Below are 17,137 nucleotides of genomic sequence, written 5' to 3' on the forward strand. Positions count from 1 at the left end.
GAAAGAAAGAAAAGAAAGAAAAAGAAAAAAAATTGCTTCATTGTCTGCTCAGTCTTGACACCGAGCCTGTGACATCAGCTCTTCTGAGCTCCCATAGTGCTCTTTTATCCCTGCTCTGGAGGGCCAGCCCTCCGATAGCTGCGATCTTCATGTGTCAGACTCCCAAGAGCCAGGGAAAAAAACTGTACAACTCTGTAGACTTAAATCCCTACAGGCTTGTGATCTTCAGTTTTAGGTGGCTCTTTGGCACGGCCTAGTAAGGCTTCAGTGCCCTTCCTTATATGGCTTTAGCATGGAGCTCCTTGCCTGCTCTGCCATTCACCCCCTTTCTCCTAACATCCTCCCCTATCTCACCTTCCCACATTATCTTCCCAGCAGACCACTTTGGCTCTGAAATCAAGGGTCCAGCTTCTTCTACATCTTTATACTTCTTCCTCCTTCCTGTTCCCCATCCTGCTTCAGTGGAGACAGAGTGCAGAGGGGACATTTTGTTGTTCAGTTCTTTCCTCTGTGGCTTAGAATCCATTTCATCAGGGATAACCATTTATGTCTTGATCTTCAACCTCTCCTAGTCTCTTCTCTGTTAGAATGGTTCCAGAGATATCAGCCACAGATACCTGAAAGGCCTTGAATCCAGCCCCTGAGCTGACTGTCTCAACTCTCTAGCCTGAGGCCGTCCAGGCTTCTCTCCTGAGCTCCTGCTCTGCTCCCATCTACTCATCCACCTCAATGGCCTGTTCTCCTCTCTGTGTTCTGAGGCTGCTCTCCCCATCACCTCCGTGTAGCTAGAGCCACTGTACACTTTTCTATTCTCTGTTCCTTGAATTTTAAAAAAAGCGATTCATTTATTTTTAAGTGTTTTGCCTACATGTATGTATGTGTATAATTTGCATGCTTGTGCCCATGGAGGCCAGAAGAGGGCGTCAGATCCCCTGGCACTGGAGTTAAAGAGGGTTGTGAGCCACCATGTGGGTGCTGGGAATGGAACCCAGGTTCTCTGGAAAAGTATCCAGTACTCTTAACCACTGAGCCACCTCTTCAGTTGATTTTTTTTTTTTTTTAAGATTTATTTATTATGTATACAGTGTTCTGCTTGCATGTGTGCCTGCACACCAGAAGAGGGCACCAGACTCCATTACAGATGGTTGTGAGCCACCATGTGGTTGCTGGGAATTAAACTCAGGACTTCTGGAAGAGTAGACAGTGCCATCTCTCCAGTCCTGCACCCCCCCAATCCCCCTACTTTTTTTTTGAGACAAAGTCTCACTATGTAGTTCTGAGTCTCCTGGAAATCACTATGCAGACCACGCTACCCTAGAACTCACAGAGATCCGTCTGCCTCCAACTCCCAAGTGCTGGGTGTAAAAGTGTGCAGCGCTACCTTGAGTTCTTGACTTTACCAACAGCTCTGTCATTTTGACTTGTGTCCTGCTCACCTTCTCAACCACCATGCCTAGCTCACCAGTCCCTGCTCTTCACATTCCCCCTGGAGGCTTCTGCTTCCACTCACTGCTTCAGTAAAGACCTCCTCAGTACGTCATGCCATCGTGGCTCTACTGTTCATTCCTCCCCCTCTTCCTGGACAGCCTTGTTCATGCCCATCACTTTTCTTACCACATAATATCGATGATCTCAGATCAGTACCACAGCCAGACCTCTCTCCTGCACTCCAGGCGTACATGGTTATCTCCCTGCCTGGGATTTCTCTTACCCCAGACTGAGCACGCTCGGACCTCTCATTCTTTTGCATCTCAAACCAGTTCTTCTTCATATGTCCCATGCCTTGGTGAGTGACCTCTTCAACTCCAACTCTGTCCCTTCCTGAGAGAACCGAGCTGAGTTCCCAGGCATACAGGGCTCCCCACACCTTGATTGCTGCGGACTTCTCTTGTGGCAGCAATCCCCGCCTCCTCACTCTTGCAACATATACTCTCTCATCTTGTGACCACTGGCCTTTGTTCAAGTTGGCAGCACTGTCCCAATTGTCCCTTTCTATCTGGTAGTTAAATTCTCAGGCCAAGCTGTACTCCTCTGGAGTCCTTCACTCCCCACTCCCAGCTGGCTTCTGCGCCTTTTATTTTGATGTACTTCACTTGTCTTGCCTCCCACTCATCTTGCTCCCCAGCAACACAATTTGTTCCTCTTCTAATCACCTCTGGTCCCCAGAGTGGACATAGTACCAGCACCATGGAAACCTACTCTGAGGGGTTGTGGAAGAAATGATGGGCTTTCTAGGAAGGACCAAGGCCGGCAGGGAGGGAAGGGGGGACTGAGTAAATGGAGCTGTCGAGAGCCTAAAGGCAACCTCTCTCCTCAGGCTGTGGAGGAGTTGCTGGAGTCCCTGGACCTGGAAAAGAGCAGCTGCTGCCTGGGCCTGAGCAGGGTAAGTCGCCCACGAGGAGGCAGCCAGGTGTTGGCTCCTTGGTGGCCTAGGCAGATGGCTGGGGCTCCTTTCTCTTCTGTTGCTCTGTCAGGCCTTGAAATCTACCTGTGTCCCTTCTGAGTCTCGCTCTTCAGCTCCCCACTGGCCACTCGGGAACCACCTTTTCTGCAAGCCAAGGTGTAGATGTTTCAGTTCCAGCAAACCACTTTCTTGCCAAGATAGCTAACTGACTCAGGACTGTGAAACCTCTGTTGGAGCGTGGCTCTGAACTTGGTCTGGGGCCCATGTGGGGAGTGGGAAACAGAAGGGCTGGATTTGAAGGGAGGGGACTGGGAAGGCCAGAGGGTGTAGGAAGACTGTTCCAGAATGCTACCAGGGTCTGTAAGAGCAAGCAAGGACATGGTGAGCTGGGCCACCACCTGCCCACAGGCCACATTCCTCATCTAAATGGAATGTGTAGCATAAAAAGCAGACACTCCTGACCTTGGGCCTATATTAGAAGGCCAGCCGAGCAGGCTTCCTACAGGCAGGGAGCCCTGCCCACCTCTCCCCTGGCTGGAAAGCTCAGATTGGAATCGTTCTTGAATGTACTCTGGGGACTGGTGTGGAGCAAGGGCAGAGAGAGAGTCACTGATACAATGTTCTGCTGTCAGCAAAGAGGAAAGGGTCCCTGGTCACAGGGCCTCTTGCGGTGTGAGGAGGAAGGAGAGGTGCCATGTTCCTTGTTGTCTGTCTTCGGATCTCAGTGTTTCCTGATTCTCTCACTGTGTCTTCTCATCTCAGTGCCTGGTGTCCTTAACTCTCTTCTCCATTGAGTCTTCACAGTCCCTTCTGCCCGTTTGTTGCTTTCTGATTCTGTTTTTCCTTTCTCTCCATATTCTGTGTTTGTTCCCACCCCTTTGGTGTTATTTTTCTGCTCTGGTCTCTGCTTTGTCTATGACATCTGGCTCCCTTCCTTTCTCTCTGGGCACCCTCCACTGTGAACACATACACACACACACACACACACACACACACATACACACATACACACATTCACACATACAGAGAGACACACATACACACACACACACACACAGACGCAGACAGAAAAACAGATACACATACACACAGAAAGACACAGTCACAGAGACACACACATGCACACACTTGACACACAACACAGAGACACACAGACATATACACACTCATACACACAGATACACATATACAGACACACACACAGACATAGATAGACACACACACAACTTTTCTGAGACTCAGAGACTGCCAGCTGGGCTGCCTGCAGTCAAACCATCCCTTCAGCTATGTAGTCAGCGCCTCTCAGGTGATCTCACACCCAGGTTTTCCTGTGAGCTCCCTTCCCCTCTAGCCGGCTGGACCACTGCAGGCTGGTACTGGGAGTGGCACTCCTCCAAGCCAGTTCCCAGTTTCCCAGACACATCTCAGGCAGGAACAGACCTGTATGGGTTGCTCTTCTTCTGGCTACAGCTTAGACCCTCAGCTGTCCTGAGTCCTTCCAGGTCCCAGGCTGAGGCAGGTGAGCCACAGGGGCCTACTGGTACTCAGGGGAAGGGGGCAAGGCTGGGTGTTTGCTTTGAGACGAGAAGCTTTAGCTTTGCAGGCTGCACTTCGCACACTGGCTGGTGATCAAGGACTGGGTGTCTGCCACAATGCTTCAGTAGAGTGGCTTCATTAGAGGCCACTGGTCCCTGAAAGGTCAGGCTAAGACTTTGGGAGTTTGAGAGTCTCCTGATACTGTAAAATAGGCATTAATGCGTACTCAAGGAAGGAGATGACGAGAGTCTTTCCCTAACTTTTTTTCTCTGTGTGCAAATGTGCATTCATGTATATGTGCTTGTAGTGGGTACTATTGAATAGAGGCCAGGGGTTGAATCTGGTGTCTTTCTCCTTGGTTCTCCACCTTATTATTATTATTAACTTAATTACATTTATTTATTATTTATTTATTTATTTATTCAGAGAGAGTTGGAGGGTGTATGGACACCCTTGTATTAGAGGATAGCTTGTAGAAGTTCATTCTCCTTTCTACCATGTTGGCACTGTGGATCTAACTCAGTTCCTTAGGTTTGGTAGCAAATGACAATTCACTGAGCCACCTCCTCAGCCCTGTCAGTCTTAAATTTTTTGAAACAGGATCTTTTATTGAGTTGGGAATTCACTGAGTAGCTGGACAGGACAGCCAGCACACTCCAGGACCATCTTCTCTCTGTGCTCTACCCCGTCCCTAGGGCTAGGGTTACAAGCACATGTAATCATGCCTGACTTTCGTTTGGGCGCTGGGTGCCTGAACTCAGGTCGTTTTGCTTCTCTAACAGGCATTTAACAGGGCGAGCCATCTCCTTAACTCCCCTCAAAAACGACCCTTAACTCCACAGACGCTGAAGAGATTTGAGGCTTGTGACTGTAGCCTTTAGCGCATTATTTCTCATTATGTTTCTGCACCATTCTGGCTCTCTGTGTCCATAGTCCTTTTCCCTGTTTGTTAACCAAGCATGTTTGCTTGACCTAGGAGCAAACTGGTTATTCTTCCCCTGGAGGCTTGGTATATATTGCTGGAAATTGAGGTATGAGTCAGACTTAAGATGCATGTGGAATCCCACCTTGCCAGCCTGTAGGATTAGGACAGCATCACAAGAGCAGAGCTGGTCTTAGAGGATGAGGCTTCTGTGAGGTCACCAGGTGCTACGTTCTGACCAGGTTTGGGCTCTCTCCCTACTTCTTCCCTGAAGGAGACTCTGGGATCCTTCCTGTATAAGGAGGACAGTATTACCTGTGTTCTTGACTTCCCAACACTGACCAGCAAAAGGGAATTCCTTTCTTTCTTCCTTCCTTCCTTTCTTCCTTCCTTCCTTCCTCCCTCCCTTTCTTCCTTTCTTCCTTCCTTCCTTCCGTCCCTCCCTCCCTCCCCCCTCCCTCCATTCTTTCTTTCTTTCTTTCTTTTCAAAGATTTGTTGCTTATATGTACACATAGGCATGTGTGTGTATGCTGTGTGTATGAAGATCTACACAGAGGCCAGAAGAGGGCATCGGATCCTCTGGAACTAGAGTTAAAAAGTAATTGTGAGCAGGGCAGTGGTGGCGCACACCTTTAATCCCAGCACTTGGGAGGCAGAGGCAGGCAAATTTCTGAGTTCGAGGCCAGCCTGGTCTATAGAGTGAGTTCCAGGACAGCCAGGGCTACACAGAGAAACCCTGTCTCGAAAAAACAAACAAACAAACAAACAAACAAACAAACAAAAAACCAAAAACCAAAAAACAAAAAATAATAAAATAATAATAATTGTGAACCACCTGAAATGGGTGCTTCAAAAAGCAGGTAGTTCTCCCAACTGCTGAGCCACCTCTCCAGCCTGTCTTTCTTGTTAAAGATAAATTATATTTATTAATTATAGTATTTATTTACTTGTTTGTTTTGTTTGTTTATGGATGTGTGCATGCCACGGTACATATGTGGTGGTCAGAATAAGTTGAGATAGTCAGTTCTCTCCTTCTACCGTGCGGGTCTTGGGGATCAAACCCAGGTTGTCAGGCTTGGCAGCTTAGCCATCGTTGGCCGTAGGAGGGAGATTTTCTTGTGCTCTGTCCCAGGTGAGGGTGGGTGTCTACTTAGTGCCCCTTTGCCTCGTCAGGGATGCCAGGGTCACCATCCCCTGCTCCCTTCACCTATAGCGCTCAGGGCAGCAGAGAGAGAGGGGGGAGGAGGAACAGCTGGGTGGAGGGTGCCCAGCAGGTTCCCTACACATCTCTCTTCCAGCCCCCAAACCTGTATGACAGGTCCCTTGCTGGGGCCCATTCACACCCACCTCACACGCTCCTTCTTGAGAGTGTGAAACCTGGGGACAGGGGTGGGGCAGTGACATGAAAGAGGAGGCCGCTGGAATGAAGCTGAACAGGAGGGTGGACAGGCAGAAGCCCCACCCCCCACCCTGGTCTTTCCCCCACATGCAGATCTCAGACCTTCCTCTCACACCCAGACACATTACCCTCACTCTTCACCTGATGCCTGGTGGCTGGAGCTGTGCCCTGGCGCCTGCCATGACACCCAGCACAGTGACAGGATTGCAGATATAGCTGAAGGGCATCCCCTCCTTGTTTGGCCTGTGAGGGCTTCCTGTTCCTTGGCCTGGTGTCTGTGTATGATGCCTGGCCTGGCCCTTCCCCAGCAGCCCTGCCAGAGCACCTCCCTTCCTCTTGGGCAAGTGGATTTTCAGGCTGTTCTTGAGTCAGGGTCCACACTCCCTAGGCTGCTAGTTCCCTGTGCCAGCTGCCTGTCCCCCTGGCACCTCGTCTTGTCGCTTTGCTGCTCCAGCCTAGTCTCCAGCTTTTACCAGACTACTTCCCCGACAGGTGTTCTTCCGGGCAGGCACATTGGCACGGTTGGAAGAGCAACGAGACGAGCAAACCAGCAGGCACCTGACCCTGTTCCAGGCAGCCTGCAGGGGCTACCTTGCCCGCCAGCACTTCAAGAAGAGAAAGGTGCTGCTCTAGTGGGATGTCCCAGCCTAGATGGCGGAGTACCTGTGGGAGGGCGGGTAGGATACATGCCAGGGAGGCCAAGCAGTTATCATCTGAGAAGGAGGTGGAACCTCCCAAGAGGACCAGGCCTGGGCCAGAGTGGGAAGCATGCTTGAGTACCAAGTGTGGGCATGTGCCCCAGCCAGGGTACTGTGTTGTGGGAGTGGGGGGGGGAAGCAGGGCCCAGGCAAAGGTGGGCTCTGGTTCATGGGCTGCTCTATGAAGATTAAGGAGCTGTGTCAGCGACTCCTTTTCTTATTAGCAAGTCCATAAAACAGCCAGCACTGCCGCCTCTTGTGTTTCAGCAAGATTAGGTTTTATAGCACAGCTAGGCCAGGGTGCTGGAAATAATCAGGCAGCAAATAAAGCAGATGAAATTATTCCTAATGACAGTGGGACGTGAGTGCCCTGCGCACTGCTCCCGGGCCTGCCCACCCTCAGAGGGGTGAGGAAACATGGGAGTCAAGGTGGGCACAAAAAGGGTCTGGTTCTGGGTCAAGGGTCCTGGGGAGCTGACCCAGGGGTTGTGCAGGTGGTGGGAAGTGGCTTGGCCAGGAAAACTGAAAGTTTGGCATCGTGTGGCAAACCCAACTGCAGATCCAGGACCTGGCCATTCGCTGTGTGCAGAAGAACATCAAGAAGAACAAGGGGGTGAAGGACTGGCCCTGGTGGAAGCTCTTCACCACCGTGCGGCCCCTCATCCAAGTTCAGCTGTCAGAGGAGCAGATCCGAAACAAAGACGTGCGTGACCTCCAGTGCCAGCTGGGTCCTGGGAGGGACTCCATGTATATAGGGGTCTTGCTGGTCTGTCTTGGCCTAAGGTGCTCTTAGGGTCAGATGGAAGATGGTGTCTTTGAACTATACCCATCAAGCAGATGTCTCTCTGGAGTGCTGTCTGGGTCCTAAGTAGCTTCTTAAGATAAAATTGCAGGCATCCCCTGCTTACGGAGAAGGGTCTAGACTCAGGAGTCCTGGGAAGCTCTCCTGTGGGTGTGCCTCCCCTTTGTGTCTTCAGGGACAGTCCGAGGGGTCTTCACTCCTCACAGCATCTCACTTGCTCCCCAAAGGAGGAGATCCAGCAGCTGCGCAGCAAGCTTGAGAAGGTGGAGAAGGAGAGGAACGAGCTTCGGCTCAACAGTGACCGGCTGGAGACCCGGGTGAGTGAGTCCAGGCACCAGACAGACTGGCCCACTGTCCCAAAGCGCCCTGCCCTGGCCCATAAGCCTGGGAGTTCTGGCTGAGTGAGGCAGTACCAGTAACAACCCCCCCCCTCCCAATTACAGATCTCAGAGCTGACATCGGAGCTGACTGATGAACGCAACACAGGAGAGTCCGCCTCCCAGCTGCTGGATGCCGAGACAGCCGAGAGGCTCCGGACCGAGAAGGAGATGAAAGAGCTACAGGTGAGATGGGGTGAAGACCGCAGGCTCGTGACTGCCACACTCAGCTTCCCTTCCCAAAGCCACTCGGCACCTCCTCTACTAGCTCGGTCTCTCTGTCTGCCTGGGGTAAGCGTGTGGCCTCCGGTTTAGGACACTGGGTAGGACAAGCCAGGGGAGGACTGGAAAGGCTGACCAGCTATTTCCTTCAGACCCAGTATGATGCCATGAAGAAGCAGATGGAAGTTATGGAGATGGAAGTGATGGAGGCCCGGCTCATTCGGGCAGCCGAGATCAACGGGGAGGTGGATGATGATGATGCAGGTGCGTGTGGAGTAGAGGAGGGAGGCGGAGGCCTGAATGGCACGCTCTGGTGTCTGCCCATCCCCGAGTAATCACACACCCTGGCCTGTCTCCCCTCTCCAAGCTGTTTTAATACTAAAGTAAAGTAGATAGATGAGAAAGTAGAGTGGCTAAAACCAGGCATGGTGCTTGTAATCCCAGATGACTGAGTTCAAGGTCATCAACTGTATAATAAACTCAAGGATGGTCTCAAAAGCACAATGTCAAGGTGCTGAAAACGAACGGGTTGAACTGCTACCGTAGTGACAAGGGCCAGCGTCCTGGAGACCCCCAGGGAGAAGATCACATAGGTGCTGCCCTTGTCACCCTCTCTAGAGTTTCCCCTTGTAGTGGCTCCTTCTAGCCATTGTTCCAGAAACACTCCTACATCCTTCTAGCTGTCTCCCCTGCCCCTTCCTGGGGACCCTCAATAACTCAGGAGCTGTCTGCCCCTACCCTGCAGGGGGAGAGTGGCGGCTGAAGTATGAGCGAGCTGTCCGGGAAGTGGACTTTACCAAGAAGCGGCTCCAGCAGGAGCTGGAAGATAAGATGGAGGTAGAGCAGCAGAGCAGGAGGCAGCTGGAGAGGCGGGTGAGTCTGGCCAGGGAACCGAAGCCTGTGCCCTGAGGGCTGGGGCTCAGTGCCATGTTGTTGGCAAACAAGCTAGAGGCAGGCAGACCCTGAGAGGAACGGGGAAGCCGGTCCTTATGGAGCAACTAGGAACTACTGTGTGGCTATCATGTCTCGGGTTCAAAGATGTTCTGGTCTCTCCCTGCGCCCTGGCCTCTCTGCGGTGGCTGGGCTGCTGACCGTGCACCCTTCCTCCACCTCTAGCTTGGAGACCTGCAAGCAGATAGCGATGAGAGTCAGAGGACTCTGCAGCAGCTCAAGAAGAAGTGCCAACGGCTCACAGCTGAGCTTCAGGACACCAAGCTGCACCTGGAGGGCCAGCAGGTCCGAAACCATGAGCTGGAAAAGAAGCAGAGGAGGTGGGTGGCCCCGCCCAGAGCCCTCAGAGCCTTTGAGCCACAGGACCTGCACTTGGCCAAAAGCCTCACCTGCCTGGTCATCCATGCTGTGACAACAAAACAGGGTCTCTCCTGATCTCCCAGGAGGACCCTGGCCGTGTCTATGTGGAAGGCCATTTAGGCCTCTATTCACGTGTGTTCCACTCAAAGTAAGCTTTACCAAGTCCAGAACCACTGGGTCCTGGCCCCTGGCCCTGCCCCAACCCCTCCCTGCCTGAGTTGCTCTCACTCGCCTCCACTACATAACACACTCTCCTGACTAATGTCATTAAACTACCGTGCCACTTCCATCTCATTATGGTAATGGCACAGAGGAGGGGGGCAACCCTCATAGGAGAAAATCCAATCTAAATTAATTTCCCTGGCTGGGGATGGGATGGGACGCTTTTATTAGCATCGTGAGGAGCCCACACACCCTGGGAACAGTGGGGTACCCTAGGGAGCGGGAACAGTGCCTGTTTCCCCTCTGCCAGCTTCTGTAAAGACACCAATTACCTTCGTGAAGGGTAACCTCATCCCATGACCCTGGGAGTGAAAGGGGCAGAGCAGAGCCCCCACTCCTCCCAGTAATGAATTACCTTACATGTCCCCAACTCCCCATCACATTCCTTGCAGAACTGTTTCCTGTGACTCGGAGGAGAACAAAGGGGCTTGGAAGGTTTTTCTGTCCCTTCCAGGACAGTCAGGCAGTCCATTTCCCTCATTCTTTAACCCACTGTGTCCCTTTACCTCAAGACTGGCACTCTGAGCAGGAACCCATCCTTCATGAGCACCCCAATAATGGTGCCAGCTTGGCCTAGTTACTACATCGCTGCGCCCTCCCACTGGGCAACTTATTAGGTTTCAGCTACCTGGTGTTTTCTTACTTTTAGTCTGCTGTGGGGTGGGGAGGGGGCTGTGGAATTTCCACAGGAACCTGATTAAGCTATTCGGGAAAGGTGTGAGAGGGATTTGAGCAGTTAGCTCCTGATCTAGAGTCACTAGGCAGGAGGTAGAAGGACAGGAAGTAGAGGAGTTAAGGGGTGGCTTCGAACCAAGGGCCTCGTAGAGCACATTGCCAGCTGGGCCTAGCAGGAATGCTGTGCAGCCCAGCGTGGGGTACCCTAGTGGTGACTCTGGTACTACTGAGGGGCATGGTACTCACCAGAGGCTGATGCCAGAGGCAGCTGCTGTACCTGACGTTGCTGAGTTGTGTACGGAGTGAGTTGTACATGCACAACATCATTCCTACCCACCCTGTTGGCACTCTGTTTCACCCTGGCACCTTATTTTTTGATCTGTTGGAGAATGTAGAGATTTGCCTCCTGAGGCAAGGTTTGGCCCGCCTCTTTCCCAGAAGCAGTGTGGGACCCTCTTACAACCACTTAACGAAGCACTGAGCGTTCAACAGGGCCTCAGACAGTCTGACCTATACGCCCTGGATTCTAATTCCATGTCAGCAGGGCCCCAAGTTATAAGTGTGCAAGCCGCTTCCCTCACCCACCCCAGCCCTGTCAGCGTCTTGTCCCTGTGTGTTATGGCACCACTTCCTGACAGTTGTTGGGTGCCATAGACTTCATCCTTCTGATGAGGCCACCGTGCTTTCACACAGGTTTGACAGTGAGCTTTCCCAGGCACACGAGGAGACCCAGCGAGAGAAGCTGCAGAGGGAGAAACTTCAGCGGGAGAAGGACATGCTCCTGGCCGAGGCTTTCAGCTTGAAGCAGCAACTGGAGGTACCAAGACTGACCCGCTTCCTCCTCCATCTCCCCCAAGACCTGGGGGCAGCCCAGTGTCAACCTCACCTTCCCTCTTTCTCTCTAGGAAAAAGACTTGGACATTGCAGGGTTCACCCAGAAGGTTGTCTCCTTGGAGGCTGAGCTTCAGGACATTTCTTCTCAAGAGTCTAAGGATGAGGCTTCTCTGGCCAAGGTCAAGAAGCAGCTCCGGGACTTGGAGGCCAAGGTCAAGGATCAGGAAGAAGAGCTGGATGAACAGGCTGGGAGTATACAGATGCTGGAGCAGGTACCCAGGGCTGGCCAAGGGAGGGAGGAAGCACAGCAGGAAATATCGCTGCTCTCACCATTAACACAGGCCGGGCAAGGGCAAGGGCCAGGGCCACATTCATTCATTCATTCATTCATTCATTCAATTAGTCAGTCTCTCAATCACTCATTCACCTGCTCATACAATGTGTAAGTACCTGGTCTGTGCCAGCCACAGGGTGAAGATAGTTAAGCCGTCATAGAGCTTTTCACAAAAGCAGATCCTGGTTGGATCTAGAGAGAAAGGAAAGAGAAGATAATGCAGCCAGAGGGCCAGGAGCCCACAGAGCAGGTGACTGAACAGCCAAGTCAGTTCTGGGGGACTCAGGGAGGGAAAGCTTCGAGATCACCTCCCCTCCCAGCCTCCTCCTGAGCCTGGGCCAGGCATTTAGTAAGGAGGCATGCTACAGTGTCCATGGAGAAGCTGGCTGCCAGGGGCAGAGTGGAGCAGGCAAAGAGAGCTGGGGTGGGGTCTGTGCACCTCAGACAGGGCCTTTTCAGGCAGGAAAGGAACCTTGTCGTGACTCACAATCCACAGGCCAAGCTGCGTCTGGAGATGGAGATGGAGAGAATGAGACAGACCCATTCCAAGGAGATGGAGAGTCGGGATGAGGAGGTGGAAGAGGCCCGGCAGTCATGTCAGAAGAAGGTATGGCATCTCAGCTGCTAGGCTGGTGTGCAGGCCTGTTCCTTCTCACCTCTTTACAATGAGGGGCTTTGTTTTTCTACCTTAGCCCTCTGTATTATACTGCTACTCTGGACCAGTGAGTCCTCTCTTAGGACTCAGATCTGACCTGGGCAGAGCCTGTCAGTCTGTAGAAAAGCTTAAAGAACAGCAGCTCCTCACCTGCTGTGTCAGCCAGCCTGGCTGAACCAGTTCCCACACTCCCCACTCTGTATGGGCTCTACAGTGGCTCTAGTAGCTTGTGGCCTGCTGTCCCCATCCAGCAACTGCACCTCTTTAAGTTACCCACACTCATCTTTACCCACTGTTCTGGGATGAGACGCTCATCGTGCATGAGAAAGGACTATTAGCCCTGCACAAAAAGGACAATGAGCCCCTGTCCCCATGACTCTGCAGTTAAAACAGATGGAAGTGCAGCTGGAGGAGGAGTATGAAGACAAGCAGAAGGCGCTACGGGAGAAACGGGAGCTGGAGAACAAGCTCTCCACCCTCAGTGACCAGGTACATGGGGACCCCTACAGCGGCTACCTGCTCCACTGGCCCAAGACTGGGGATTCTGAGGACAGAACACTGGGGATGAGGTGGTACTCTGCTGCAGGTACCATATCGTGGGGTTGATGAGGGCATCACCCATCCCCCAGGCCTTTCTCACTAGGCAGCACAATCCTGTTACACCCAGGAGAGCATCCTTGCTCATTTTGGAGAGTGTGAGGATGGATAAAGTTAGCAGTCAGCTTGGGAAGGACTCAGGGAAGTCCAGTGGTGGAGCTCAGTGCCTTCCCGGATGGTGTCTCCCCCAGGTGAACCAGCGGGACTTTGAATCAGAGAAGCGGCTACGGAAAGACCTGAAGCGCACCAAAGCACTGCTGGCAGATGCCCAGATCATGCTGGACCACTTAAAGAACAACGCCCCCAGCAAGAGGGAGATTGCCCAGCTGAAGAACCAGGTATCTTGCTCAGTTGAATCCACTGGTTCCAGGGGTAGCCAGGACACTCATTCGTTTGATTACCTTCTCTATTGCTTGCTGGGCTCTTAAGTCCTTGAGAAGGAAGATGGCTGGACAAGCCACTCAAGCAGTCAGGTTCTCTAGGGTCTGTGTATGCCCTTCAGCACGGCTGCCAGGCCCAAGAGTTGTGTGGATGGGGCCTCATGCCTCCTGGAGGAGAGAGCAGTGTATGCACCACAGCACAGCTGTGGCTCTTAGACTGACATTCAAGAAGAAAGAAGAGGAGCAAGGAGGGGGAGGAGGAGGCAGAGGAGGGCAGGGAGAATGTCTCAGCCCCTCCTCCCTTGTGAGCCAGTGCCCTGCACAGCCCTTGTGCCCCAGAGCATGGCTGATGTTTCTCCCCTCGGTGGGGGTGGCTTTTGTCCAGCTGGAAGAGTCGGAATTCACCTGTGCAGCAGCTGTAAAGGCACGGAAAGCAATGGAGGTGGAGATGGAAGACCTGCACCTGCAGATTGATGACATCGCCAAAGCCAAGACAGCGGTGAGGGGCAGAGTATACCGGGCAGGGCCGGGCGCTGAGGGCGAGTTGAACCATGACTGTCTTCACCCGACACCGGCCTTTTCCTGCCAGGAATTTCTGCACGGTAGCACCCTCCTCTCCCACCCCAATTCTCTGCTTTCTCCCAACTCAGAGCAGAGTCTTGAAGGGAGGGAGGGCTGGCAGAAGACGGAGCCAGCCAGGGTACACATCTCCCTGTTTAACCACCTGCCTCTGGGAGCTTGGCCGCAGGCCCTGGAATCATAAATAAAGGCAGCTAATGTGGCTGAGGGATGTAAACAGGTGCCTCGAGATTAGCAGAAGCACCGATAAGAGGCTGGGATGCTAGGCGTCCTTTCCCTCCCCCTGCCCAGCCCACTGACAAGCCCAAGCGCAGCTAATTAGAGCTCTTATTTAATGCCTCCCTTTTAATTCCCCACCTCTCCCACGGCCCATCCATCCATCGGGCTGAGTATTCACTCCTGGGATGTGGCCACCCGTACCTCCTCAGGCCAGGAGCGGGGCAGGGGAGGAGGCTGAGCTTAGCTGTTGGCTTCACAGCCCCTAGCTACCCATCCTGCTGCCGAGAGATGCCAATCTCACAGGCTTGATTTATCTTGTGACATTTGTGCTCCTCAGCAGTTTCCAGGTGAGTAATTCAAATTCCTTAATTTTGTTAAAAAAGGCTGTTATAAAATTACCATTTTATTTAAATCTGAGTTAATAAATTTCTTGGCGGAGGCTTCCCCAGCTCCCCACAGCCCAGTAACAAGATGGATAGGGCAGAGAAGGAGCCAACGCAGTCATTTTGGTTTGGAATTACAGGCTAATAGATTCATTCATTTCCTGAAGCTGCTGGTGCCCCTCTCTTCCCTTCCCCCCAGGCCGGGAGAGCCGGGTGACCCAAGGGTGGACCATCCCCAGGGAGAACAAAACCTAAGTCAGGGGGTGTCACCAACTTGACAGGTCCTTCCCTCTGTGTTGATGTGGGCAGAGTACATGTCAATCAGGCATGGACGGTGGATGGGTCATTTGTTATGGGCAGAATTTCTACCTTCTCATTAGCCTTGAAAGAGCTGCCTGAAAGCAGCTATCAATTAGCACCTAGAAGCCCCAGGGGTCTGCCTGCCCCACACAAACAACTCTGCCCCTCATCTCACTGCCCAGAACCCATCAGGTAGCTTCTCTGGTTTTGGCACTCACTCCAACATGCCACTCCATGATCTCCCCACCGAGGAGAGGCGGGATGGGTGGGACAGGTTTGGACCTGCTGCCCCAGGGCCTGCAGATACAGGCCTGATGCCCTCTGATCTACCCTTGCCCCTGACCAGCTGGAGGAGCAACTGAGTCGCCTTCAGCGTGAGAAAAATGAGATTCAGAACCGGTTGGAAGAGGATCAGGAGGACATGAATGAGCTGATGAAGAAGCACAAGGCAGCCGTGGCCCAGGTACCCTGCCAGGAATGACATCAGAGTGACCATTCTCTGGGCCTGAGCCACCTCACAGATCCCTGGCTAGACGACTCCTCCTCCTCCTCCCCCTCTCTTTCCTCCTCCTCCTCTTCCTCCCCCTCTTCTTCTACCTCCTCCTCTTCTTCCTCCTCCTCCCCCTCTCCCTCCTCTTCTTCCTCTTCTTCCTCCTCCTCTCCCCTTCCTCCTCCTCCTCTCCCTCCTCCTCATCTTCCCCTCTCCCCCTTCTTCTTTTAATATATGTAACCCTGGCTGTCCTAGAGCTCACTCTGTAGACCCTGTAGACTATGTAGTTCAGGCAGGCCTTGAACTCAGATCCACCTGCTTCTGCCTCCACACCTGGCTCTAGGTACTTCTTTGGAGAGACATAGTCTAGGTGTCCTGATCCTTCTGGGGAGAGGCTGAATGTCTGTCTGAGGGTTGGGGGGGTGGCCTTTCTCCACTCTTGCTTTCCTTTCCCAGGCCTCCCGGGACATGGCACAGATGAATGATCTCCAAGCTCAGCTCGAAGAGTCCAACAAGGAGAAGCAAGAGCTCCAGGAGAAGGTGGGTCCCTTGGGTTCCCCTGGGAGTGAGAGTTCAGGAATCACTCTGCATGAAGCCTTGCTCTCCCAGTATGGAGGGTGTTTCTCTCTACCACCAGTAGGCCACAGAACAGTGTGAGCTGGCAGGAAGAGCTAGGCTTGCAGCCATATCTCCATGGTAGATGTGTTGGCTTCAGCTGCCTTGCTTCACATTTCTGTCCTCTCTCTGCTCCCTCACATCCTTCTTCCTTTCAGAAGGGGAGTAACAGTGCCAAGTGCAGGGGCAGGAGGGGCATGGCTCCGCTGGGGTGGGGCTCCTCTCATCCTCTCTGCCTCTTCTTCTAGTCACCATGGTGATGTTGCCTGTCCCAGACTTGCCGCTGCCCCTCCCCCTTCCAGACTTACTCTGGACTCAGTCCTTTCTTCCTTCCACCCCTAGCTACAAGCTCTGCAGAGCCAGGTGGAGTTCCTGGAGCAGTCCATGGTGGACAAGTCCCTTGTCAGCAGGCAGGAAGCGAAGATCAGGGAGCTGGAGACACGCCTGGAGTTCGAAAAGACCCAAGTGAAGCGTCTGGAGGTGGGTTCAGCTTCGTGTGCAAGCCAAGCAGAGCTGCCCTAGCGGCTGGAGCCACGCATGCTCCGAAGGGCTGTGCAAGCCAGGGACACTCCTGAGTCCTCTGCCAAGCTGCCGGGCCAGCTGACAGGGTGGGAGCTCCCCTCCCGTCTGCCTGGCCTGCTCTCTGGGCCCCGCAGAGCCTGCCTATTTTACATTCTGTATCCGTGCCTGCTTTCTGCCAAGGGACCAGAGCGGCTTAGCTTTTCGTCTTCATATTTTCCTCTGCCATGAGCTCCCCCTCCTGTCCCCCTCACTCACTCTCTGGTAGGGTCATAAATATGCAGCGGATGGCACCACTGCTCTGAGGGCTGAAGTCTGCTCTCATCTCATGGCTCGCTTGTCTTCCCCCTTCCTTTTTACATCCCCCCTTCCCTCACTTTCTGCTTTTCTTTTTTCTTTTCTTCCATGACTGTCCTCCATTTCTTACCCTCTTCCAATGACTTCATTTCCCTCCTCACCCCCCCTTTCTCCTTAACACCCTGCTTTTGGTTGGCCTCTTTTCATCATGCTTGATTCCTCCATCCCTACCATGGCTACTTCATACTCTACTGCAATCCCCCTTCCTCTTCTGGTCTCCTGTTACCAGCATGCTCCAGCTTCTCTGTGCAAAAGAGAGTGGCATCAGGACTGTGTCTCCAACTGTTCACCTGTAGCCTTGTCTTG

At 52.9% G+C, this 17,137-nt stretch overlaps 1 protein-coding gene across 27 annotated transcripts in view; it reads left to right on the forward strand.

The window, feature by feature from the left end:
* The window catches only part of Myo18a (myosin XVIIIA), a 105,141-nt gene that overhangs the window by 74,131 nt on the left and 13,873 nt on the right, over positions 1-17,137 (forward strand). For all 27 annotated transcript variants that reach the window (XM_031354514.1, XM_031354519.1, XM_031354515.1 and 24 more), the window contains 17 exons: positions 2,318-2,383; positions 6,755-6,883; positions 7,520-7,663; positions 7,990-8,079; positions 8,206-8,325; positions 8,514-8,625; positions 9,107-9,234; positions 9,478-9,632; positions 11,263-11,386; positions 11,475-11,675; positions 12,234-12,344; positions 12,777-12,881; positions 13,181-13,327; positions 13,755-13,868; positions 15,197-15,313; positions 15,797-15,880; positions 16,298-16,435. In XM_031354514.1, the coding sequence (XP_031210374.1) occupies positions 2,318-2,383; positions 6,755-6,883; positions 7,520-7,663; positions 7,990-8,079; positions 8,206-8,325; positions 8,514-8,625; positions 9,107-9,234; positions 9,478-9,632; positions 11,263-11,386; positions 11,475-11,675; positions 12,234-12,344; positions 12,777-12,881; positions 13,181-13,327; positions 13,755-13,868; positions 15,197-15,313; positions 15,797-15,880; positions 16,298-16,435 (2,085 nt within the window). The remainder of the gene's footprint in view (positions 1-2,317; positions 2,384-6,754; positions 6,884-7,519; positions 7,664-7,989; positions 8,080-8,205; positions 8,326-8,513; positions 8,626-9,106; positions 9,235-9,477; positions 9,633-11,262; positions 11,387-11,474; positions 11,676-12,233; positions 12,345-12,776; positions 12,882-13,180; positions 13,328-13,754; positions 13,869-15,196; positions 15,314-15,796; positions 15,881-16,297; positions 16,436-17,137) is intronic.

The sequence above is a fragment of the Mastomys coucha genome, unplaced genomic scaffold (assembly GCF_008632895.1).
Source record: "Mastomys coucha isolate ucsf_1 unplaced genomic scaffold, UCSF_Mcou_1 pScaffold5, whole genome shotgun sequence".
Taxonomy (NCBI): domain Eukaryota; kingdom Metazoa; phylum Chordata; class Mammalia; order Rodentia; family Muridae; genus Mastomys; species Mastomys coucha.